Source organism: Aulonocara sp. 'chitande type north' Nkhata Bay, linkage group LG16, assembly GCF_057382095.1.
Source record: "Aulonocara sp. 'chitande type north' Nkhata Bay isolate Kocher_YH1m ecotype deep benthic linkage group LG16, A_spYH_male_GT1.1, whole genome shotgun sequence".
NCBI classification, from domain to species: domain Eukaryota; kingdom Metazoa; phylum Chordata; class Actinopteri; order Cichliformes; family Cichlidae; genus Aulonocara; species Aulonocara sp. 'chitande type north' Nkhata Bay.
Genome location: NC_141359.1, coordinates 14,849,443 through 14,876,677, shown reverse-complemented (window position 1 = coordinate 14,876,677; position 27,235 = coordinate 14,849,443). Strand labels below are relative to the sequence as shown.

The following is a 27,235-nucleotide window of genomic DNA, read 5'->3' as shown; positions in this document are numbered from 1 at the left end:
AACAACATTTGTATACAACAGGAAATTCCAAAAGCTCAGTCATAAGCGCTGGGAAAGAGCACAGACATGAATATTTCACATAAATATTAGAGGAGTATTTGCACACAGCAGATCTATTAGCAGCTCGCCAGGACATGTTGAATGAGAACACAGCTACACTTCTTTTATCCTCCCCATACTGTCAGGAAAAGATCCCAGTTCGTGCCCTCTGAATGCCCACAAAGCAGCGCAGTCATCTAAGGACACGTTCCCAGTGTTGGTACTGTGAGTCAGCCACATGCCACTCATCGTGGTAGCCTCCAGTGACTGAGGGCTAGGAGTGGTTCTCTAAACAAATTTCATTTGACTGGTCTCAGGTTTTCAACCTTGAGAGAAAAAAACATGCACAGTTCTGCAGCATGCACTGAATAATTAGGAAGTGTTTAGACAAGAATAGGAAGAATTTACTGCATGTCTGTGATTCCAGACAGTGTGTTGCACAACCCTGACCACTTGCTTGATGATTAGAAAAAATGTTTCCTCTTGGTTTTGAGAAGTCTCTGTGTCCTCTTTCAGGATCTGGCTGCAATCAGAGGCTCAGTTTTTCCTCCTAGTTGTGTCTGATGTTGACTGGCAGTATACTGCGATTGTCTTTCTTGACTGCCAGGAGAGCCCCTTTGACAGAAGTAGGAACCACTCCTACAGTGATTTCATTTGTTAGTGACCCAGTTATTTCTTAGTCTCCACAAATAACTGTCTTCAGTGTTTTTTCCATTTTAACGGCTTTGAAATAGGAGGACTGGAAAAGTCAAGTGTTTAATGTACCAGCCTACTCGATTAACGTGCTACATAAGAACCAGTCCATTCCTTTTCTGTTGATAAAGTCTGTATTGGTATAGTTTGCCTACAGTATGTCCTTCCTCTTTCTTATCATTCTCTGGGAGCAGATTCATGAATTTGGTCTTTGTGGAGGGTCTTGGAACAGCGGGTGTGAAATCAGCTTGTCAGTAAGGCTTCTTTGATTGCAGCTGCTGTCCTCCTTATATCAAGGAGTCTTCTTGTCTCTGACTGCTCTCTCTTTACCACAGGCTGTTCTTAGACAACCAAACCAAATCAGAGTTATAGCAAGAGCTAGAGCCCGTTCTCGGACTCATTCCAGTGTTGATAAGTCAATGAGTGCAGTACAAACAGGGCAGTTTGCTCAGTGCTGATAGGAGAAGAGCATGATCAACACTGCAATACTCCAGATGTTTCAGTTTCCCACTGTTGCAAAGGAGAAGCAAAACCACCTCTATGAACTGTCAGCTAGACTCTGTATATGTTGCTCAATCTCATGTCACACGTGAAGTTTAGCCAGCGGCTTCTAGTGTAGTTTTTGTTCCTCTAGCTAAATCTAAGTCCTTCAGTTCTTAGACTTAGCCAGTAATCCACTCTTCAATGATATTCAAGTTTGCCAACAAAAGCATCTCAATATATTTCCAAAGCCATGAAATGAATCGCATAAAACTCCAATTTTTGCTTTTTATGAGGGTTGCTAATTATAGGGATCTATGTCCAGAAAACCTTTTACCCCACAGCTCTAAGAGGCCAATGGGGTGTTGTCATCACCCTGCTGGGCGTTCAGGTGGTATGGACGCCCAAAATTGAATGTGACCTAGGTGTTTCAAACTCAGAGCATCTGCTAAAAATATCTCTTATCACATACAGTGTCCGAGCTGCCTCGCTGTAACATTGTTTCTCTGCTGACCTGCTGTGTGTTCCTCTCACGGCAGGTCATGGTGAGTGTCACTGTGGGGAGTGTAAATGCCATGCCGGTTACATTGGCGACAACTGCAACTGCTCGACGGAGACATCGGGCTGCATTTCAGATGACGGGCAGATGTGCAGCGGGCGAGGCAGCTGTGTGTGCGGCCGCTGTCAGTGCACTGAGCCTGGAGCCTTTGGAGAAACCTGCGAAAAATGCCCCACTTGCCCCGATGCCTGCGGCACAAAGAGGTAAGTGCCGTGCTGCGGTTTATACCTGTGGTTTACACAGTCCAAGTTGGAGCTTTACCTGCTTGTTTGGGTTGCTAATATCCGCTGATAGATGAGAAATAAGGTGGAAAATTGAAACCTTCAGGCTGTCTGCAACTGTAAGCTCCAGGAAAAGCTCTAAGTAGTCTAAAACCAAGACCTCACATACCTCTCTCACTTGAAGACTGATCAGAAAACTCTTCCCATGCCTTCAAAGCTAACTCTCTTGTCATTTGTGACCTGAAGACATGAAACCATTTGTCTGCTGTTTGAACTCGGATCACTCCGTGTAGCAGCTCGAGCTTTTGATGGAACTACAGTTTCCTCTCAACGGGCTTCCTGTGAGAGATAAAGTTCAGTTGACAAACTAATGTTGTTTTTATTGTGCAAAAGCGCAAGTGCTGGTCAGAACTGATTTAAAAACAGGATTTTTGCTTCCATAGTGGAAGTCAAAGGCATCACTGTGCATTTGCTGTGCCAGAGAATTGATGACATTTCTATAACTGGACAATCAGTGGTCCAATCCCTGCTTCTTTCAACCTCTGTGTCGAAGCATCTTCTGACATGATACATAGAACAAGTTTTGCCTAATCCATCCACTGGAGCCATCCACTGGGCATAATGCTTAGAGGCATATAAGAATAGTGTTGTATCGATCTCTTTGTGAATGGGTGTCTTGTAGTAAGAAAGCGCTTTGAGCTCTCAGAATAGAAAACCATTTCTTTTAAGAACCAAATCAAGTTTAAAAGCAGCGTTTAACAAACTTGAAGCATCTGTGAAAGGTTCCTGTAACCTGCACCAGCAACAGTTCATGCACTCATCAGGTTCTTTGTTCTGTGTGCTGCACGGCTCACTTGCTGTTTAGTCGCAGTTTGTAGTAGAGACAGTTCCAGTGTTTTAGCAGAGCACAGTGGGGCACTTTCGACAGCTGATGTAGCAGAGCAAAAATAACAAACTGAAGCACAGTAACAATGTCATATGATTGGCTTTTGGGTTGAGTGATCTCTGCCTCCTGAATGTAGATATAAAAATGTATGCATATGTTTAGCGTGTCTTTGCCCTTCTCTGATTCAGGGAGTGCATTGAGTGCCGGCTTTTCAATTCTGGAAGGCTTGCGGACAATGAGACTTGCCAGCGACAGTGCAAGGATCACATCATCCCTGTGGAGACTCTCAGTGAGTAAACACAAATACATACACACACACACACACACACACACACACACACACACACACACACACACACACACACACACACACACACGCTAACACAGAGACCAACTTGCTGGCAGAGAAAAGTATTCACATCTGTAGCATCTGCAAAAGTTTCATTTTTCACATTCTGCATACCGTTTATTGTTGTTACTGTGGGACTTTGCTAAAGTAATTGTCTGACTCCCACTAATGAGGCACTATTAACACCTGATGTAATAAAGTACATTCAGATGCTCAACAGCCTGAATGCACGCGCAAGGACTTTTCCATTCCAGGAAAAACGATATTTTAAATATCAATACATAGAAGAACAGCTCGAAGTGATCTTCTACCTTTAAGCTTTCATGAGAAGCAGGATACATACACCAGACAGAAACGACTGAAGCAGCAGAGCTTGAAGCGGCTTAACTGATTAGCTGAAAGTGAAATAGTTGGCCATCTTTTATATACAGTCTATTTTAAAAACAAATTATAGGAAAATTCAAGTTTGTATTTTGGCAACAGAAGTGACCATTTTAGCAAATGGAGGGACTGGACTGTTTGATTGGACCTACAGTATTTTATTTCAGCCAAGAGTGCATTCGGCATGGACAGATGAAGTATAGTACATGTCGAGTCCTGACAGGTGTTTACGGGATTGTCTAAAGTAACGTTTTTAGTTCCAGGTACTTTGGATGGACATGTGACATGTCACAGCTGATTTAGATTTGTGCTGTGAGTCTCTGACTCTATGCAATAACCTGTAAAAGTAGCCAACTTTGTTACCAGCATTCATGCTTGTGCGTGTTGTTTCATGTGTGGTGCAGCCTCGATAAGAAACAAATAAAATGTTTGGTTCCCACTCTTTGTTGTTGTTTTGGTTTGGCTCTTTTTCATTTTCAGAGACAGACACATTTGTACTTCCCTCAGGTGCATTCTGATCGTTTCAGCAATCTCCCTCGAGGAATATGCCGACCACTGGGAATTCTTTTATCGAGGCTGTGATTGTTCTTCCTGTACTAGGACGATAGCCGTTATTCTTTTACTGATAAATTTAAAAACAGTGTAGTTACTTTTCCACGTCAGCTTACATCATATTATGTGGCAGGGTTTTGGAGCTTTCTGGTTCCAGTAGCTTAACACAGAAGTATAAATCCCCTGTTAGCATCTACAGGTACTACAGCCTCTGAGTTTCTTTTCTAGTATGGCTGTCACCTCTGTTCCACTCTCTGTGGTTGTTTGAGGCTTTGCTGCTTGCACCCTTTCTTTTTTCACACCTCTGTGATTGCTAATGAAAGCACACCCAGTGCTCAGCGGTCAGGCTTGGCCTCGTGTTTATGTTATTATGTGGAAGACGGCGGTCTGGACCTGTCGCAGCTCCACACAGCAGGCAGCTACACCATCTCGTCTACAACCCCTCATTTGGTTCAGAGTTCAGTCTATTTTAGAATCCAATCCTCCGCTGACACCTACCTTCTCTACAGGGAGAATCCACCCGCTAAACAAACCAAACCTGCAGTGCACTGCCTGTCTCGTGGTTCATTGTAAAAAGCCAGGGGACACCATCCAAAATGTTTGGCAGTGCATCTTTTTTTTTTTCCTCACAGCCTGGTGCTGAACACTCGGGGGAAATGTGAAATGTTTTAAGTGGCACTGTGACACTGCATGGCCTGAGTCTGTGTTTAGCCATAGAGACTATTATATTAGCATTCCATATTGGCCCAGCATGGCCCTGGCCCAGGTCTGATGTGTTTCATAGCATTCTCTACTAGTTCAGCCATCTGACTGCCCTTAATGGTCTCCACATGTACATTCCAGATACTTTGTGCATGAACTAGAGGAGCAGGGGCTGATGGGAGGGGTGGACCAGGACGGAGTGACCTCATCCTCCCTTGTGAGGTTTTGAATCTGGTCAGATAATGATGATCGAATGCAAACAATGGCAAACAGAATGTCAGCATATCAGTCAAGGCTGTCTTTTTTGTTGTTGTTGTTTTTAAATTGTGACTTCACAGCAGAGACATTGACCGATGTGTTAAACATTCATAAGTGGTTCCGTTTGCCCCTGAGCGTGAGATTCCTCTTGGATGTCTTTTGTTCCAGTATCTGAAGCCAAACCTTAATAGTTTTTTATAATATCAAAGTCTCGCTTTGTTAGAACAGCAGTAGAAAGTGAGAAACTTGCATTTATTGAAAAATGTGTCTGTGTTTTCTCCCACCTCCCATCTCTCTCTGTCGTGCTTAGAAACTGACGAGCCCGGCGCTGTGCTTTGTTTGTACAAGACAGACGACGATTGTGTCATGAAGTTCACATATTCTGAGCACGCCAGCGGACAATCTATACTCTCAGCTCTTAAAGAGCCAGGTCAGTGCTACAAACAACAATACATAATGTTGTCTTTCCTGGGTTTTTTGTTTTGTTTTTTAGCAGCACTTGTTGGTAAATTTGACAGCTGGTAATGATCAGGTGCTTTTGGATTGTACGTAGGTATCAGCTGCTTGATTTTCACCACCATCTTTAAAGATTCTGGGTTCATTGCTCCCAACCTTACCTCACATTATTCCCCCTCAGTGGTTACAGACAATGAACCTGTCACTACAAAGGAAGCTTAAGAGTGTAGTACTGAGTGACTGTCATTCTATGTCCAGAGTCAGGGGTGTCGAATTTATTATTTTTGGTCTAATTTGTTTTTACAAATTGAACCAAAAACAACTAGAAATTTTCAGGCTGTACAGGTGGATTAAAACGGTCATATTCAATACAAACATTTGTTAACATTACTGTTACTCAAAATAAAAGACTGACTGCAGTGGGGGATGTCAACTGTTTCATGTTACCTGAGTTCGCTGTCTCCATTTACACACTGGCTCCAGAAAGTCCACACGTCTATTTTTAAGTGGGCAGAGTGACACCCTGGCCCTCTTGCTGTGTTTTCAGTGCCGCCTTAGCTGTGACTTAAGTTAAGTGAGCTTGTGTTAAATGTTGTTTCCTGTGCCTGCTTCAGAGTGCGTCAGGGGACCAGATGCCCTGATGGTGCTGGTGGCAGTGGTTGGGAGCATCTTGTTGGTAGGACTGTTGCTGCTCGCTGCCTGGAAGCTGGTCATCACTATCCACGACCGGCGTGAGTTTGCCCGCTTCCAGAGCGCCCGCTCGCGTGCCCGATATGAAATGGTAAGGATGAGCCCAACTCATGAGTATTACAGCCCCATCATGTATACTAGCAATAAACTGAGGCTCATAGTTTGAGGCTGAAAAACCTCAGCACCTTCTATGTAGGTGAGATAAACCAAGCCAGTCAAGTAAAATGGGCCCTTCAGGTATTAAAAGTCTCATCTCTCTCCCCCTCAGGCCTCTAACCCTCTGTACAAGCACCCCATCTCTACACATTTTGTGGAAACAGATTTCAGCATGTACAGTAAGTCCTACAATGGAGGGCTCCACTGATCCCTCAGTACAGGGCGCGGCGGGACCGGTCCAACAAGTAGATCAAGGAGACGTGCCTGAGGTGGATGGTGGACTGAGCACACTCACCCGTCTGCACAGTGCACACCCACGGCGATGGCAGAAGAGAAATGACTTAGTGTGTTCAAAGAGAAGTCTGTGGCCTTTTTTTGTTTTATTTTCACCCGGGAGATTCAAACCACCTGTGTCTGTGCTTCACCGAACAAATTAACACCACCCTCGTCGTGATCGGGATACAGAGTGATTAGGGTTAGAAGTGAGCTCGTCTGCAGTTATTCATCATAGACCAACTTATGGAAACCATAACTCCAGCCACATAAAAGCACTGCTCATTCTGTACAGATCAGGCAAGATATTGGCTTCTCTTTGTATATTTTTGTAGGTGTTGAAGATGCATTTTTAGCACAGACTGCGCACCCAGCACGACTCTGAACTGCAGATGATTCCAATTCACATGATTCTTAAAAAGCACATATTTCTGAGGGGGCCGGGGCTATTAAAATGTTTGGTACTACTAACTTTTACTAAGCAACTTTTCTTACCTTCATTTTGCACAGAAGTTATTGAGTCAAGTCTTGGAAAGATTTACATAGTTTTTTTTAATGTCTTAAGTGTGTGTGTGTGTGTGTGTGTGTGTGTGTGTGTGTGTGTGTGTGTGTGTGTGTGTGTGTGTGTGTGTGCTCCAGTTGCACTCAGTTGCAGGGTACAAACTCACCCTTCAGCATCTGAACACTGACGTTTCAGTCTGGTGTTGCTCTGTAACAAGAAAAGAACAAATCTGGCAACATTTTGGTCTGTTTCTAGAGCTGCTCTGGCCTCCTTACCACCTCTAAGACACTGCTAAAAAAACCCATTCCCAAACATTTAGCTTTCTTTAAATGTACAACTAAATAAATAACATGCATTACATTCTATACGTTAAAACACATTCAGCAGGGGTCAGCAAGTATTCAATCATGGGCTCTTTAGTATATTTATATACAGTATATATTATGGGTTCATTTATTAACTTCCTTGAATATAGGCAGGACTGGATTTAATGTGGTTATGTTTATTGATATAAGCCCAGTGTTAATATTTTTAAACACGACTATTAAACCTCATCTTGTGTCGGGGAGGCTGAGTGGCCAGATTTGGCCCCTGGTCACCATTAGCCTGCCCAGTTTATTTTATGTTGTAAAATAAATGAGTGTTAATAAATTAATAAGCTTAGTATTGGGAGGTCACAGGTCAAGGTCAGTCAGCTATCGCCTGACGGTAATGCCAGTCCAGATCAGTTCATACCCATCTGTGTATCTTATTGGCCAATCTGAGTTGCTGCTGCCACTGCAAAAGCTGTTTTTGCAACCCACCTCAGCTCCTCTTTATCATGTATGTCATTTGTACCCGGTCACATTTTGGACAGAGAGGACAGATGGTTTGAAAGAGGAGTAAAAGAAGCCATCTATGTGCACTGTGGCTTACGACACCAACTGTCTGCCATCTATAATCCAGTTTTGAGATCCCTTCCCAGACGCCTTAACGCCCACACACATCCTGGGCCATTTGACCTCAGGACATCGCATGAAAGGGTGGGGCTAGGTCTCACAGTGAGTTCACCCGAAACCTTGGCTGATTGTGACCTACACCCGTTTTCACACCTTGGCTCATGTAGAGGATCATTAGGGGGTCCATTGTCCCTCTTGGGGGGGACACTCCCATAGGGCTTAAATCTGGGACTCTTAGAACTGAAGAAGCTACTCTGATGAGAGGTTAAACCTCTTCAAGCAGCTTAAAGAAGTCCAGACGCTTTTCTTTCCAAGCTCCTTAGTCTACACTGACCTGGATGACTGAGAACCTTCACAGACATACCTGGTTCAGTATCTTGCTTCTGCAACGTCCTTCTATTTAGGCTTTCCATGTATGACAACGAGAGGGTGGGAGGTACCAGAGCCATGCCGCCAAATCCAACCTCCTGCAGATAATTTGGATAAAGTGTTTCTTACACAATTATCTTTTTGACTGTTTAGACAAAACAAGCAATATGATGATGTCACTGTTACAAAGTGACAGAACTAATAAAGTGCTAGAATTCCATTCACCAAATATGAAGCACAATCTTCTTGGAAATATTGTGAGATAATTTTACTGAAAAGCCTTAACAAAATCCAAATAGATAAGTTAAATAGGATACATTTTTCACCCATTATCTAGTTTGGTCCTTTCACTTTTGTTTAATTTTTCAGTCTATGAATATGCCGCTGAGTTGAATAAAATGTATATATGCAGAAAAAAACATTAATTATAATCAACAGTGTCTTTTTAAATGTATTGACAGTAAGGAAAATCTCAAACATCAGCAGCCTCTGATTCTCTAAAACCAGCTCCCAAACACAGGGTTAGGGGTCTGCGCTGTGTGAAATAGCCAGCACTGTGGTAATGACGTTCTCAACGTTCACGTGCAGTGGAGACACAGATCAGTGTGACTGTGACATGTGCGGTGCTGTGTTAATGTTATTTGGGCACATAATATGACTGGCTTATAATATGACTCTGTATTCACCCTGCCAGCTGTGGGAGTGGGTGGAAGCAAAGTGTCCAGGGTCATAAATCAGCAGTCGTTGTTCCCACAGGAAGAAGCTCTGTCTGAACCGTCAGAGGGAAAGCAGGACGTGTAGGGAGGGGTGAGCCTGGGGGAAGAAGGTGCTCTGTGGGCTTTTTGGTAACAATCTTAAGTGTAAGTGGCAGGAACTTGGAGTTGGCGTGAGTGAGTGATGAATCTTAATAATATTACATGTGGGCATGCGAGGCTAAAAGTGCCTTGCAGTTTTCACTTGGCTCGGGTGTGCTTCTTGGCACAGCTGACTGAAGTTCTCCCACCACTACCTTTTCCAGCTCCTCCTCTTTGTACAGCCCTGAACATTTACACATGGAAAAACAGGACTCGCAGCACTCCCTGTAACACTGCACGCACACACAGCAAAACAATAAATCTGCTTTTGTCAAAACTCCGTCAGTCTCTTGTGTTTGCTTCAGTCCATTGTTGAATTTTCTCAAAGGCTATTTTAGGACGAACATTGTGAATCAGAGTTCTATTCCAGCACATGCGTGTGTGCACACTTCAAAGTTTGGTAAAACATCTGTTTGCACCACTAACTCTGCTCTTACATGTTTGATGTGTAATTGCTCAGACAGGACTGCTTCTCTGATGCTGTAATTTACACTTGGTTAAACTCCTCCCACACATTATCATAATGACTCTGTAATTAGGTTTATTCCATGTGCTTCAAATTAACTTTTTTTTTTCATTTTTAAAGAACAGCAGCTAATTTAGTTCATTCTCTCTGTTTAATATGTCACTAAATGTTGCACTACACATTTGTGCAGAGTTAATTACATGTCCACACATCAGAATCCATACAGAGATGTGAACATTCGCATGTAACAGTCAGTATTTTTTGATTTGTTATTTTTATGTTAATGATAAATGATTATAAAAGATCTTATAAATGACAGTTTTGTCTCTCACAATAAAGTGAAATGTGTTTAAAAATTTTACAAAGGGATTGAAGACACTTTGTACTTTAGGGGAACCCCTTTAACAAAGCTGTTAATCTCCACTGCTTTTGCATTGTCCTCAGTTTATCCCCGTCCCCAGAAGTGTCTGTGATATGCTGTATGTACACACACCAGAAAAAAATCTTAAAATGCAACAAAAGAAAATACTTTTTTTCTTTTGAGGTTTTTTTTTTTCATATTTTCACGATTACCTCCATGCTCCTGGGACAGAGTTTTACAAAGGGCTGATATCCTTGTCGATAATACAGAGGACAGTGTAGTGTTGTCGGTGTTGATACAGTGTTGTCTGTATGTAGGTGAGTCTTTCTCAGCTCCATCCAGTCCGGCCAGTTTGCCACAGATACGGGGTCTGAGTTCTTCTAAAAGGGGGAAAGTTCCACCATCAGTGACCCTCAAACAAAAAGCTTTTTTCTTACATTGCAAAGGTTCAGGATAACACAGCACACATTGACCGGCTCACTCGTGCCTGTGGTTAAGATTTCTTCGAATGGGAAGGAAAAACTCTGTCCTGTGTGTTGCCCTGCTCAAGGTGAGCTCATAAATCTCCACACCCACCCTGGGTGGTTTTGAGTTTGTCTCTTCTCGCCCTCCTGCCTCGTTTGTAGCACCAGCACTGTGAGACACTCGTGGAGTCACAGAGCTTAGGTTCAGCATGGCTGCCAGAGGACGGAGGGAGGGGGAACTTTAGTGTAGATAACAAAAAGAGTAAACATGGGAAAATAAAGTGTTAACAGCTGGAAGATGATAATGGAGGCTAATTACTGCTGAACAGACGTCTGACTTCATGTTCTGATGAACTACAGCTCGGGGGGATAGATGGTCTATTTACTCCAGTTCTGTTAAACTGACATTTTATCATTTTTAAGTATGGTGATCCCTGGCGCATCCCACTGGTTATATTTGTGAAGCAGGATCCATGTGGTTTTTAAACCGTCCAGCATTTTCTGACAGGCCTTTATGGAAGCGTTTGCTTTAATATGGCTTTAATGCACTGATATAATGGACAGCTAACCGAGGTCATATTTGAATATTTCACTTCCTTTTTTGCCATCTTTCCTGTATGAAAAACAAGCTTCCTTCTGCTTTATTGCCACAAAACATTGTGTTTGTGCTCGCCCTGCATCATTTCACTGTCCTTCTCAGACTGACACCTACAGCTTGGAGATCTGCTGCAGCTGGAAAAGTGTAACTGCTTTTGTTTCATGTTGTATGCTTAGTCATTTAAAAAAGAAAAACGGGGGGAATAAAATCCCACACTTACAATAAAGAGTAAAGCTGGACATACAAAGTGAATGTACCAAGTCTGTCCCATATTCAGCAAGTGAAAATAAAATAAACAAAAGGTGAATCAAATGGACCATTACGGCAAGCCTGGGATGGTCAATTTGGTAAAGTAAATCCGTTGGGCACAATCTTACTAGAGGCATCATCAGCTAGACTGCATCCTTAAACAACCATGAGCACCTCACAACTCCACAAATAGTTAATTCTAGTATTCCTTTAAGCAGCCGTGTCTTGAAAAGTGGCCCATTTAAGGGCTAATGACCCAAATGTTTCATGCAGGTATGGTCCAGACTGGATTTATTCTCTTGATAATGTTTGAGTGCTCGATGTTTTGGCAATAACGGTTCACACTGAAGTGCTATTGCATTGATATTTGAATCAGTTGGGTTTTTTTTTTATGCCTCAGTAATGCTGGTAACAGCTAGCCTTGTCAGAGATTCCCAGACTAAGTTATGCCACAGGTTTCTCCTTCTGCACACACAAATGTATCTTTCCCTTAACACTAAAAAAAGAACAAGTGCGTTGTGTGTGCCTTCCTTGGAGCGTTAATCTGTCTCTAATGTAAATGTTTTGTGTAAACTGCTGAGTTTAGTTTAGATCTGTGTCTGGATGCTGAGACAGTTCAGTGGGTGGTAGATCGTATGAGTGGGAGTAAGCAGCTCACTCGTCAGCACTCTTCTTTGTTGTTGTCCACGTGCTTCAGTGAAACTGTGTGAACCAAGTGGGAAAATATCGGAGACCTCTGACCTCCACTCCTGAAGACTGTCATTGTCAGCCAATCTGAGACTTAGGTGAGATTTAGCTTTTGATGCAAAGCTGCATATTTTTCATACATTACAGTATACTGTTTAACTAGCAAGAGGCTTGTGACAGGCAAAACAAAAGGTAACACCATCTTCTCATCTACTGTATGACGCGCACGCTGCACTGTCAGCTGTGCTTCCTCTCAATGATTTATTCAATGTATTACAGGCTGAATGTACGCCCAGTGTGCTGTTGCATCTCTCTCTAAAACTTTAAGTCTATTGCCGTCTTTCATTCTCAAAAGAGTTTTTGTATGGTTTATGGTCTGTGGCTGTTTTTATTTTTTGTGGTTTTGGCATGGCTCCTTGTTTCCACTAAAGGAATTTGCTACAGCATATAAGAATCACTTGTTTGCAGCAGGACAACAGAAATTCCTGTCTGAAGATAATAAAGTTGGGTCCACATAGAAGACTGAGCAGCAGAAATGTGGGCTGTTGACATGTATGTAGATTATTAGTGCCTGTGTATCTGTGCTCATAGTACAGTCACAGCAGATCAGTCCCCAATATCCAGACTTCTGCTGCCCTCTAGTGAGTAGAACCATGTTAGTACAGTTGGGGAAAAAAAGAAAGAAGACGTTTTGTCCTCATGCTAAATAGACCGTTTTTCAGAAGACTACACTTCAAATACTGTCAGTTACATTCTGGATTTTGAATATTAAAATATTTTCCATGCATGTGTTGAAAACATGCAGAAACCTGTTAAATCCTAACCCTAAATGGCCACAGGTGACCTAGTGGCTGTCACAAGGTTAGCAGATGAGATGTTCTTGACAGTTTTCACATTTAAGTCAAAGTCTTCTTTAACAAGTCATTTAAAATACATATTTGAAGGATGTGGGTAATTTTTTTTGATGCTGCTTTATATTTTCCCTGCATTTCAAGGAAGGAAAATATAATACTTTTGAGCTCATTACAGTTATTTTACAGCTGTGGTTGTTTTTCTCTGCAGTCCACAATAAATCACAGCATAATATAATTAAACTTTCCAGCTGCATTTCCCTAAGGAAAGATTACTTGAAAGAAAGAACATAACATGTACCGAAGTTTGAGAAATAATCAGTTTGGCGATTAGAGTCAGATGTAGCAACAGTGTGGTGTCCCAACAATGGATGGTTGTAATAGAAGAGCCCCTGATTCTGGGCACTGCTGGTGGTAGTGACGCACGCAGCTGACAGCTGGAGACTTGGATTGGAGGCTTTGTGAGTGACCAGGTTGAGATGGAAATGGTGAGGAAGCGGTTCACCACAAACATGTCTGAAGGACTGAGAGACAGAATAGTAGTGATGGGCAGATGAAGCTTCATGAAGCACTGAAGCTTTTCATCCATTTGGTTCACCCCAGCGCAAAGCGTCTTGAAGCTTCATTTGCTCTAGCAGGACACCTACTGGACGTAAAAATATTAGTTGGCATGAATTTGAAGAGTGTGGCCTTTTGCACACAGCCTGTAAATGTCAACAACAAAAGGAGTGTGTAAAACATCTATATTGTAGTGATGGCAGTATACTGTGTATATTTACACTGGCAGTATGGACAATGATCATTTGGAAATGCTTAAAATGGAAACGATCATTTACTGTGAGGTGAGGTGTGGTTGGGGTGTGGACAGTGGTTGTGCTTTAGTAACGTTGAGGTATGGACAGCTACACACTGAGGCTTTGAGCCTCAGTCCTGCCTGTTCACATTTTATTCTGTAAAAACCAAATTTTCACTGCTTTTATGACCTTTTTAGTGGGGAGAACATAGCTAGGATTTAATGATTTAACAAATCTTTTAAATCCTTTGTCCTCCACAATGCTAAATGGCTGGGAGTCCTCAATCACCATGCTGACCAGGTCTTCATCTATTTGAGATTGTTCTCCTGAGGAAAGACAACAAAAACAAAGCACAAATATAAATATCACACACGTAACTTATAACAGTTGTATAGTATTGTTATATCATTTAGTAACATTACTGCATGCTATATTATCATTGCATTTGATGGCTCACCTGGTCTTGCTCCACAATCGGTGTTCCCCCTATTCTCATGCAAAGCTCTGTAGTGCCTAAGCATGGATGAGGTGTTGTTGTTATATCCCAGCTCCCTGGCACACAGCAAACACTTCACCTTGTACAAAAGTAAAAGCTGCTTAACATAAGTTTTATTGCACCATCAGTATTATGAAAATACATCTTCTGTAGAAATTTACATACCTTGTTGGGAGGAATAAAATCAAAATGTTCCCACAGGACATCCTCCTCTTCTTAGCTGCCTCCATTCTCTCCTGACTTTCTCTCCTCACTCTCATAAACCTCCAAACTGTCTCCAAAATCTCACTAACCGCAACTCTCCATCAAACACCCACATTTTGAATGAAGTCTGAGGGGTTTATATCGCTGTCATAGCTCGTGGCAAATTTCGAACCACTTCATGAACCAGTCACGTGGTACAGCCGGGCAGCTCCCATAAATGAAGCAAGCCTCGATATGCGCATCGCGGAAACGCCCCTCAATTACTCGACACAAGCTTCGAAGCCTCGATACAGAACGTCACCTCACTACAGAATAGCACTGGGATGGAAAGCACAGAGAAGAGAGGCTGATTGGCAGAAGGCAAGCCAGAGTGATCCTGCAGGGTTTCCTTCAAATTGGAAAACATCTCTAAATTGGCTTTTGGCTTTAAGTAAAACAAGCAAGTACATCGTCTGTAAGGTTCTCAGTCATGGTCATGGTAATGTAGGGAGCTTGGAAAGAAAAGTGACTGGACTTCTTAAGCAAATACACAGTTTACTTACGAAACACACAGTGTTTCCAAGATGGCGCCAGTGTTCACGGCGGAGCGTCTCTTCAACTTCTGTTTGCTGTTTGTTATTTGTTCTTTTTTGTGTTGTCTTGATGTGTACGCGGGTTTCACATATCAAACTCTTCTGAATCTTAGGCCTTTGCATCACCAAACACCTGCTCTGAAGTGGAATTCAGAAAATTTTCCCCTGCTTCTGCCGGACTTTTCTAACTGCCTACGCCGCTTACCTTTTTCTCCTCCACACAAGAAGCGATCTAGGAGACGGGGTAAACGAGGCGGTCTCCGTGTTAATCAAGGCTTTTCTAAATTTTCATAATGTGGCTACTCGCAGTGCTTTCATGGATACCCTGCCACCTTCCCATGCTCACTGGGATCACTCAAGCCACAGATTGTTCTGTCATCGCTGGATTCGCCATGTTGGAGCTCATGCTCCCGTGGACCTGCCGGCTGAGGCTCCACCTGTTCAGAGTTGGGTACGGTCTTCCAGAGGCGGTGTGAACCACAGCAACCTTCGTCAACTGAGATATGTTCCAGCCAGCAATAATGCGACCCCTCTCCGGATGGCCCTGCTAAACACAAGATCACTGGCAAATAAAACTTTTGTCTTAAACGACCTTTTTCTCTCATCGGAGTTGGATTACTTTTTCCTGGCGGAAACCTGGCTTCGTCCTGGTGAGTTCTTCTCCTTCTCGGAACTTCTCCCTCCCTCCTGCCAAGTCTGCCTTCCTGTCAGGTATAATTACAAAAAACAGTCCCAAGCCTCGAGTCCTTTTTAAACTCTATGATTAACCCTGATGTCATTACTCATAGAGATGCGTCCCCCGCACTCTGTGATAACTTCCTAGGTATTTCACTGATAAAATCTTAGTCCTAAGGGCTCCATATTTGCCGACATTGGCTGGCCAAGTTCCTGCTTCTTAAGTTCAGATTGTTTTTCAGCAGTTTGAGCCAGTGTCTTTCTCCACCTTAAAGGAGATAATTGGTCACCTTAGAATTTCGAACTCCCCGCATGATATTCTTCCCTTCTTCTATAATAATTCTTGATATTATTATCAAGGCTGGAGCTTGGTTTAAATCATATTTTCAGAGAGGACTTTCTCTGTTGCTATGGGCCAGTAATTTTCTTCTTCTGCCCCTATCCACTGTGGTGTGCCTCAGGGGTCTGTTCTTGGTCCTACTTTGTTCTCCCTGTATATGCTGCCTTTGGGCTCTATTTTCAACAAATATAACATCTCCTTCCACTGCTATGCCGACGACATCCAAATTTACTTCCCCTTGACCTTGGATGTCTCTGACCCACTACAACCTTTGTTCAATTGTCTTCATGATGTTAAAGTTTGGCTATCACAAAACTTTCTCACTTTGAATGAAAATAAAACTGAAGTAATTGTCTTTGATAGTCATACCCCTCTGGGTCAGTTAACAGACACCCTTGGTCCTCTTGCCAGCCATCTCTCTCGCACGGTAAGAAACCTTGGAGTGTTTTTGGATAGCTCTCTTAAATTGGAGAAGCAAGTGTCCTCAGTGGTAAAAACTAGCTTTTATCAGTTGCGTTTGATATTGTTACGGATTCAAATATTGGAGATGGATACAAGAGGAAAAACCACAATAACAACACTGGTCCGGCCGGGTTGAGTCAAACGATGATTTTAATGATCACACGCGTGGGAGATGGACACCGTACGCAGACAGCATCAGATCTCGAAATGGTGGAGCATTGATCAAACTCTTATAGCCTCTAGTGGCCCCCACCTTATCATAAAAACCTAAACATTCACATGCTTTCTCTCACACGGCGCCTAAGCTACGACCTTGGCTCCTTCTTTATCTGCTCCTGCTGAGATGGGGCAGAAAACTCCAGTATGTTCTGTTCTCTTCCAATCAGACAAATAAGGCGATGACTTTCTGCAAACAGTATTTCTTATAACTCAGCAGTATAATGCATCATAAAACAATATCATTCATTCACAATAAATCAGCAGTCTAATGTAATGCAAATCAGTTTAACAAATGCAATAGTTATCCGCTTCTTCTAATTCAGGAGAATAATGCAAACCAAAACTACATAATAATTCACAATCTTTAATTAAGGGTCTAACATGGCATAAAATAATATTATAATACCACAATATCAAAGGCGAAGCCCTATATTCCTTTAAAAGTACTTGAAAAACTTATTCATGCATTTGTCACCTCTAGACTGGACTATTGTAACTCTCTATACCTGGGCCTCCAACAATCCTCCCTCTACCGCTTGCAGTTAGTTCAAAATGCTGCTGCACGCTTTCTGACAGATACTAGAAAGTATGATCATATCACCCCAGTTCTAGCTAATTTGCATTGGCTAATTTGCGCTAATTTAGCAGTTACCTGACTGAACTCCTCCGCTTGTATAACCCCAGGAGGGCTATACAAGCGCCCTCCTGTCAGATGCTCTTAGAACAACTTAGATCCTGGCTGAAGTCCAGAGGTGATCGGGCCTTTGCAATTGCATCACCTAGACTCTGGAATAGTCTCCCCGCTTCTATTCGCACTTCTGAGTCTATACATTCTTTTAAAACTCATTTTTTTTTACTTTGGCTTTTGGATCAAATTAGTTTTAACTATCATCAGGCCTGTTTTATGTCTGTGACCTTTGATGTTTGTTGGTGTGTTTGCTGTTTGTTTGTTAACTTTTAATCTCTTGCTGTTTTTTTGCTGATTGTTAAGGACTTTGATCAACCCTGTTGTTTGTTCTGAACCTGAACCTGAAATACATCTTCCACCCCTGCCTGCCTCCAGACCACCTTTCATCAACTTCTACTTCTTTCGGCTGCTGTCTTTAGGTGTTGCCACAGTGGATAGTCTGCCTCTATCTCACCTTGTCTCTAGCATCCTCTTCTGTTACGCCTATCCTCTGCATGCCTCCTTCGTTGCATCCATGAACCTCCTCTGAGATTTTTCTCTTTTCCTCCTGCCTGGCTGCTCCATATTTAACATCCTCTGTCCAATATATCCACTAAGCCTCCTCTGCACATGTCCAAACATCTCAGCCTTGTCTTTAACTTTGTCTCCAAACTTCTCAGGCTGAACTGTCTCTTTGATGTCCTCATTTCTAATCCTGTCCAGCCTGGTCACTCCCAATGAAGATCTTTTAAATTCCTGTCCACGTCTCTAAACCATGCATCATAGCAGGTCTCACTACAGTACACTACAGATCACAATGTCATCTGCAAACATCACAGTTCAGAGACTCCTGCGTAACATCATCAGTCAACCTGTTCATCACACGGCAAACAAGGAGCTTGAAGCCAATTTCTGATGTAATCTCACTCCCACCATAAAACCATCTGTTACTCCTACACCTCAACACTGTCCTCATACATGTCCTGCACCATATTAACATGCTTCTCTGCCACTCCTGACTTCCTCATACAGTAGCACAGTTCCTCTCTTTGCACCCTATCATCTGCTTTCCAGACCTCATCTTGCTGAAAGTGAAAAAGTGCAGCTCAAAACTTTCAAAACAAGACCATCCTCTTTCTAAAGAAGTTTTCCTTTTGGACTCAAAAGAATCCCCTCACATGAAGATGGGAGAGGACTGTAAAGCCAGCTGACTTATCTGCAGTCTGTAACTGAGCGTTCTGATGGGATAGGGAAATCTCCGAAAGAGGCAATGATGAGAGTTTTATTACAGAAAACATGTCAGGTTGGGGGAAATGGGGAGTGAGCTGGTAGATATTTCAGAACTGAGTTTTTCATCCAAGAGAGATGGCCTATGGCACAGGAAAGCCAAAATTGGTCACTGGAGAAAACAAGGGAAATACAAAGAACTAGAAGTTTCTGTAGGGAGATCAGGAAGTACTCCTGCTGAGGAGTATATACACTCTTCACCATTTAAAGAGGGAGAGAGGGGGTTGCACCAGAGGAAACAAAAACTGAAATTAAAAATAAATAAATATATGGAGATGCACAGAGTAAGTAAATCTTCAAATTAAGACTGACAAGATTGACAAAATGGAAAACCCCCACAAAGTACAGAGTGAACACAAGAAAGAAAGTTAATCAGAAGCCATTAAGTTACTACAGAGAGAATTGCCCCTTAAGGTATCACTCCTGTGTTAGCTCAGTTGGCCACCTGTGAAACTGGGCTAATTTAAAATTTTTACCCCTCCAAGGAGTTGCTATAGCTCAGTTGGTTCAGCCAGTGATCTGCATGTTGTACATTTGCCTTGGATCAGTCCTGTAAGCCACCCCTCTGCCTGCTCTCTACTGTGGATGTCTAAAAATGGCCAAAAAGGTTTTATTATTATTTATGTGAATCAGCCCCACAGTATATCATGGCTCTTTAAAGTTCATATTTTGCCTCCTGGTCCCTGAGGTGTTGAGCCCCAGCGCCCTCGGTATGGGAGGCATGTACAATATCCACAGAAACCTCAGAATCTCAGCTAAAAGCTCATATAAACCATTTCTACGACCACCAAACACAGTGAAAATAACAACAATTAAAAGAGCAGGTATGTCACTTCACAAAATGTCCATAAACACAAACAACCGAGCCTTATGTGCACAGAACCATGGCTAACCAAGTGAACAATACATTTTCTAAAAGCAGAGATCTCACAGATTCCAACACTGGAAGTTTCATCACGCTCCGACCAAAATTCACTGAACCAGCTGCAAAAGAAGACCACAAATATGTTTGATGCTCGACAAAAATTAACGTGAAATCAGACTTACCTTTTCCACCACTTCCAATGCGGGGTATGATCCTTGGTCATGGCATGTAGTTACTACTTTAAGACACTCCAGGTACGTATAAATCAGCTGTGCAGACGTGAAACCAGTGATCGTTTGATCTCCACTTGAGAGTGAGCGTGTGTGACAGCTTGTGTGTGGTGCCTCTGTGTGGTACTGTGTGAGAGTGTTTGTGTGTGGCTCTAGCTGCTGGTGCCATGTCTCACGGTCTCATGGGTTGCACACGTAGCGCTCACCTAGGGTCCTGCAGCCAGCTGTTCACCTGCCGTGTTGCCTGTGGTCTCGCAGGTTCACGTAGTCATTGGGTCCCTTCTCTCCAGGGAAGAGTTGCTTCTGCACGCTGTATTCCCCTGGCGCATTGCCTGTGTTTCGCCAGTTTACGCAGCCAGCAGGGACCCGTTCGGTAGCTCAGTGAGCCCAGCTTCCTAGCTGTAAAGCACTTCACACAGTTCAGTACGAATAAAGAATAACAAGAGGGAAAAAGTGTTGTAGCTTGTAGCTGTTGCTTATCTGGTAGCTGGAGGAGAGTGTGTTTTTTTTGTTTGTTTTTTCCTTCTGGATTCGGCTGGCCCTGCCCCCTTGTTACACCAGAGTATGGCCACCCTAATGGGCCATAATGGTGTCGAGTGCAGCATATCCATGCCGTTGGAGGACGGGCAAGATAGATGCATTTTGTGCGTTGGTTCTGAAGATTCCTTATTAGCCAGGGAAGCTCCATAGTCCTGCTTAGACTGTTTATTTTGCCAGCATGGACTAGAGAGGCCGTTTTTTTGCCTCTAAGCACACCGGCCCCCCACTCACTAACGTTCGTAAGGCTAAAGCAGGGAGAGTGGCTACCTCACAGGTGTTTGCCCCTCCCTTGGCCCCGCGTCTGAGCTTGAGCTGGTGAAGAGTGAATATCACCAGGAGGATGTTGACGCTGGGTCTGTCCACTTGGCCCGCTTCTGGCTGGCTCCCTTTAGGTTTGACCTATATTGGTTTGACCTATTTGATATCATGGAGCTGCAGGGCCCTCGAATGGAGGTGCCACTGTTGCCTGATTTCCAAGACCTGGTGCACGGCCACCAACACCGGTGGTCCCCTGCCTGCATAGGGTTTGCTGCTATGCACGGCCAGGAGCAGATCGCCTGTGGGCCCCTTACCCGAGACAATCGCTGTGCTGCTCAGGATGTCACGGCTGTGCTGTGCGGCAGGCAGGATGAAGGACCCAAAATGCAGGACAAGGAAACAGAGAGTTAATTTAGGGTGCAGCTTTATTGCTGGATAAACCTCATTACTCATTACATTATTTGAGGTTCTCGAAAAGTGCTATATAAATGCAATCCATTATTACAACAAACGTGACAAAACAAACTTCAAATGCTGAATTAAAACCTAAACTGGGGAACAGATACCTAGAAACTAAGAATACTCTGGACACGAGGAGACGCCAAACAGATGAAAACACAGACAATAAATAGAAGAGGAAAACGAGGGAATGAGGACCGGACGGGGAACACAGCTGACACTAATTAACAGACGGGACCAGTGAGACGCAAAACTAGAAACATTAACATAGGGCACAGACTGTCAAAGTAAAACAGGAAGTAATGAGAAGACACACACAGACGAGACCAGGAATAGCAGATATGAAAACATAACAGAAACATGAGATACAAAAGCACAGGGAAGGCACCGTAACAGAACTGTGAACTATAATTACAATACAAACAGAAAGCCATAATTCAGAAGCTATAACTTAACTCAAAAACCTGAGCACTAGATCACCAGACCCAGGACCGTGACACAGGAAATGTCACGAGGCCTGCTTAGGCGCTTTGCGAGTGTGTGGAGGCTGTGCCTATTATCCTGTTGATTCCTCTGTGTCAAAGACTGCTTCTGGCGGGGGATAGCTGAGGACTTTAAGGCTGCATGTTCTGAACCTTATTCTAGAACCCATTGTGCTTTTCAGCCGCAGAATCCAAAGATACGTCAGTCCTCTCTGAGACTGTTTTTTGTGTGACCAAACCAGCTGCCTCCGAGACTAAGACTTGTCATGGTCTGGTAAAAAATGTTTTCATAGACATTTGCATGGAAAATGCAAATGTCTATGAAAACATTTGGAAAATGCAAATGTGACAACCCTGCCTTCTTGCCGTAAACCCTGTCCGACTTCCACCTCTCCCAGTAGGGCGAGCTGCAGTAATCTCCCACTGAGGGCTTGAACTGAGAGTCAGCTTAGCATCTGGTGGCCTATCCGATCTTTGCCGCGGTATGTCAGGCGTACCCGGCCAATTCGGACAACGGATTAGCTGTTCATTGCCTTCCATGCCAGGATCCTGAGCAAGTCCAAATCCTGGTTGTCCCACTGGGTGGTAGAGGCAATCCAGCAGGCTTATGCCTCTGCAGGAGTTCCCCTCCCCTCGGGAGTGCGGGCCCATTCAATCCATGGGGTAGCCAGTTCTCTGGCCTTGTGAAGGGGCCCTCCCTCTCTGCCATTTGTGCGGCGGCAACATGGTCCTTGGCTACTGCCTTTACTAGGTTTTACCACTTGAACGTGGCAGCCAGCCCCTCTTTCGGGGAGCAGGTGCTGGGTGCCCGTCAGCAGTAACCTTTGTCTCCTCAGTCGGCCTAGCATTTTGCAGGCTACAATGAGCAGCTGCTTAATTGCAGTCCTTGTGTCTTGTGGGACTCGTTCACGTCAGTCTTGCGTGTGGCAGACTGATGCCTCTGCCCACCTTTGCATTTGGCGGGGCCTTGACAGCGGTGGCGTGTATATATTTGCATTTGTATATAGTTTGTCGGTACACTTTCACTCTAGGGTTTCGGTTGCACTGTCTCCTTGCGGGGGTGTCTTAAAGAGTTACCCCGTACATATGGAATATGTAACGGAGTGGAGAGATAGTCTTGATCTGATAGAGAATGTACGGTTACACTGTAACCTTGGTTCTCTGAGTAAGAGCCTCTCGCTCCAGCTTCAGGCCACTCGGAGACGCGTTATGATCAAATTGTCACCAGTTTCACATCTGCACAGCTGATTTATACATAAGCTTTGGGGCGTGGCCAAGCTAGCCAGAGTGTCTTAAAGAAGTATCCGCACGCTACAACCAAGGGGGGGGGGGGGGGGGGGGGGGGTCACACTCCATGCATATGGAATATGTAATGGAGTGGAGAGCTAGTCTCTCACTCAGATTAACTCCAGATTAACTTGAACACACCCATCAAAAATTATCGGCCCAGTTACAGACATTTGATTAGACAAGGGCAAGTGTCATAAATTTTGGGTGTGTTTGTCACCTTGCAAGTTCTTATTGGTGGAACTGATGTAAACATGGTGATTTTATTATGATTCTGTGGGCTCAAATGATTAAAAAGAGGGGTTAAATATTCCAAATCGGCTAATAGAAGCCGAAGTTACAGCCCTTCATTTTTTAAAGGGAAAAGGCCTATTTCCAAATTGCCATTACACAAAGGGAACTTTGTGTAAAAAGGGCCGATGTGTGCGTGTCTGGGTAATTCCTCCAAAAATATTCAAAATACAAGCATTTTTAGGCATGTAAATAAAGTTAAATCATTTCTGCTTTTCAATACCTATGAAATTTGAACTGACAGATGGTGCCAGAATGTGCTCAATGGCAAAATACCTGACTATGAGTTTATAAAACCCACTGTAACATTTCTGTTTCACTTCAGCAGCATCAATCTTTGCATGCATATTGTCCATTTGCTGACTCTTGGTTTTCTGGAGCCTATTGTTTTCTGAAGCATATTTTCAAAGTGGTTTTATCCGATAAAATCCAGCCTCAGTTACTTTGACACAGTAACATCTGTTGTAATATTACACCTCTGATAAAATCTCACAAGTGTTAGCTTTATTTTAAAACCAAGATTGTTTACACAGAGTTTAAAATTCCAGAGAAATGCATTTCATTTTAGACGTCATTTTCGAGCAGGAACCTCAGAAAGACCCTTGGGGCTTGAGAGGTTCTGCCAATCACCCCCCAGGACACTTGGAAAGCACTTATAAATATTCTACGTAAATAAAAATGACTCCACTCTCTTTCAAAGTCACTGATTAGTTGGTCCTGGCTTCACACACATCTGTTCATTCTAAATGTTTGATACAGATGATGAAGCAGTGAAGTTTTCCTAATCACTTCGTTGATGTAGATGGTGAATGCCACGAGGTCAGTGAAAGATGTGAGAGTTCATACAGACTGAGGAGAAGATAAATCAAATCAAATCAAATCAAATCACTTTTATTGTCACATCACATGTGCAGGTACATTGGTACAGCACATGTGAGTGAAATTCTTGTGTGCGAGCTTCACAAGCAACAGAGTTGTGCAAAATACAATAATGTAAACAAGCAAAATACAAGAATGGCTACATCTGAAACTAATAAATACATGTACAATATATAATAGTATATGCATTTCTGGATGTGTATACTAAATATTTTTCTATGTGTGTGTGTGTGTGTGTGTGTGTGTGTGTGTGTATACATATTTTACAAGTTAAATAGAGTAAACAATAAATAAAATATATAAAAAAATATACAGAGTTGAGACATGTGCAAAACAGTGGCATTACTGTACAGTATGGAGTGCATAATGTTAAAGTTCCAGTAGTGAAGCTGAGGTGTCTATGACGTGTTCAGCAGTCTGATGGCCTGATGGAAAAAGCTGTCTCTCAGTCTGCTGGTACGGGACCGGATGCTGCAGAACCTCCTTCCTGATGGAAGTAGTCTGAACAGTTTATGGCTGGGGTGACTGGAGTCCTTGATGATCCTCCCCGCTTTCCTCAGGCACTGCTTCCTGTAGATGTCTTGGAGGGAGGGAAGCTCACCTCCAATTATCCGTTCAGAGCACCGCACTACTCGCTGGAGAGCTTTGCAGTTGTAGGCGGTGCTGTTGCCATACCAGGTGGTGATGCATCCAGTGAGGATGCTCTCAATGGCACAGCGATAGAAGGTCCTGAGGATGCGGGGGCTCATGCCGAATCTTTTCAGTCTCCTGAGAAAGAAGAGGCGCTGCTGCGCCTTCTTCACTGTTTTGTTTGTGTGTACTGACCACGTAAGATCCTCAGCCAGATGTACACCAAGGAACCAGAAGCTGCTCACTCTCTCCACAGCAGCGCCGTTGATGGTGATGGGGGTGTGTACTTCTCTACACCTCCGGAAGTCCACTATCAACTCCTTTGTCTTTCACCGTTGGTGATAAGACCCACCACTGTAGTGTCGTCCGCAAACTTCACAATGATGTTGGAGTTGTTAGTGGCTGTGCAGTGGTAGGTGTAGAGTGAGTACAGGAGAGGGCTCAGTACACACCCCTGTGGAGCACCAGTGTTCAGTGTGATGGGGGATGAGGTGATGCTGCCCAGTCTGACCACCTGGCGTCTGTCAGACAGGAAGCTAAGGATCCAGCTGCAGAGGGAGCTGCTCAGTCCTAGATCCTGCAGTTTCCTGTCCAACTTCGAGGGAACGATGGTATTGAATGCTGAGCTGTAATCTACAAACAGCATTCTCACATACGTGTCTCTCTTCTCCAGGTGTGACAGGGCAGTGTGTAGTGTCAGGGCTATGGCATCATCAGTGGACCTGTTGTGGCGGTATGCGAACTGTAGAGGGTCCAGTGAGTCGGGTAGTGCAGAGCAGATGAAGTCCCTGACCAGCTTCTCGAAGCATTTGCTTACGATGGGGGTCAGGGCTACAGGTCGCCAGTCGTTCAGTGAGGAGATGGTGGAGGATTTGGGTACAGGGACGATGGTGGCCATTTTGAAGCAGGCTGGGACTACAGACAGAGAGAGGGAAAGGTTGAAGATGTGCGTGAACACTCCAGCCAGCTGAGCCGTGCATGACTTGAGGACGCGGCCGGGAATCCCGTCCGGACCAGTAGCTTTGCGTGCATTCACCTTCCTGAAGCACTTCCGCACATCCTCCTCAGACACAGTGTGCGCACTGACGTCATCCGCGGTGCGCACACTGTCCGGTCTCATGGTGTTCGCTGTGTTGAATCTAGCGTAGAATACGTTTAGATCCTCACACAGAGAGGCCGTGGTCTGCGGTGTGCTGGTTTTCCCTCTAAAGTCTGCGATCGTGTGGGAAAACCTAACCTAAGATAACCTAAGTATCCAGAGAATCTGGGTACTAAGGTCCATTGCTCCTCCCTTGTTGATCGGTGGAGGTTTAACTACACATTTAATCCTGGAGATAGCTTAATATAAGAAAAAGAAGTGCAAGTTCAACAGTATCTCTTAAATTTTTCCACATGCTGCTGTAGTAAAGGAAAGCACAACTTTCAGAGCTTACAGTTTAAGAAATAAAATTACAGAAAAAGTGTGGTAGCTCATTGTCTAGACTGCCCTGTCATTATAAAACAGAACCTTTCTGTTAATTCAGAGAAATCTATTACTTAATTACTGTCCTGTAGTATGCATGGCCATTGTGGAGGTCTTTATTAGCAGAATAATCTGTAAAATGTATGAAAATACATCGGCCATATCTTTGACACCTGTGGTATATGCTGTTTAAAGAAATGGTAAAGGAAACACTGAAGCATGTTTGCTCTTTTTATGGCTGCTATGCAGATACTTCTGGAACTTCACTCAGTTAGAACCTTCCTAACTGCCAAAATCACTGTTTTTTCTGGTTCCCTTCATTTTTTTTGCTGTTTGAGTCGAACCAGTTAATCACTTCCACCACTCTAAGGACTCCCCTCTTTACCTTTGTCGGTGGCAGACTATTCTGTTAATAGTCACAGTCAGGCTTTCTGGCAATTTGCTGTTCTTCCTTGTGTCCAACCTACTGCCTGTCTGTGGACTAACTTGTGTATGAGTATTCATGCATAAGTGGCTGTGTGTCATAGACCACCAGAAAGAGGAACACCCTGACCACCACTAGCTGTATTTTGACATAAATTTTGCCAAAAAGTGAAGTCATGGAAGTCAGTTAGCACAGTCGTAAGAAAAACAGGGTGAATAAACCAGAAACAAAGCTTAATTGTCCTCCTGCGTCTGCCTCTCCATCACTCCATCTTTTACCAATCTGGGTCTGTTGTATTTGATGTACATGTGGAAGTAGTTGACAGTTATACAGACCTCTGAGAAATAAAACTACCTCTGTTCCAGAAATGTGTCTGACATGTGTGGAGAGGGTGTAATGGAGTAATTACTCAACACGTCCTCAGGGACAAAATTTCCAGGAACTGCTGATCGTTTCCAAATTGAAGTTCCTCAGAAGGTCAGGTAACACCGTTTGACCTGATCTTTTGTTTTATGTTGGTGACAGCATGTTCTTAGTAACAACAGTAAGCTTGAAAACGCAGCACCAACACATCATCACTATGATCAACACATCATTGCTCAGCATTAGTACTACTGTATGTGTATTAAAGGTCGAAAAGACGTCAGCATCCTGGCCAAATGTCACTCCAGTGTTAAC

General features: G+C 43.5%; 1 protein-coding gene across 1 annotated transcript in view; it reads left to right on the top strand.

The window, feature by feature from the left end:
• Window positions 1-9,635, top strand: part of itgb5 (integrin, beta 5) — a 42,838-nt gene extending 33,203 nt beyond the window's left edge. The window contains exons 12-16 of the mRNA XM_086265865.1: window positions 1,752-1,974; window positions 3,067-3,167; window positions 5,431-5,550; window positions 6,191-6,357; window positions 6,535-9,635. Of these exons, the coding sequence (XP_086121991.1) occupies window positions 1,752-1,974; window positions 3,067-3,167; window positions 5,431-5,550; window positions 6,191-6,357; window positions 6,535-6,630 (707 nt within the window). The 3' untranslated portion in view covers window positions 6,631-9,635. The remainder of the gene's footprint in view (window positions 1-1,751; window positions 1,975-3,066; window positions 3,168-5,430; window positions 5,551-6,190; window positions 6,358-6,534) is intronic.
• Window positions 9,636-27,235: the final 17,600 nt, after the last annotated feature.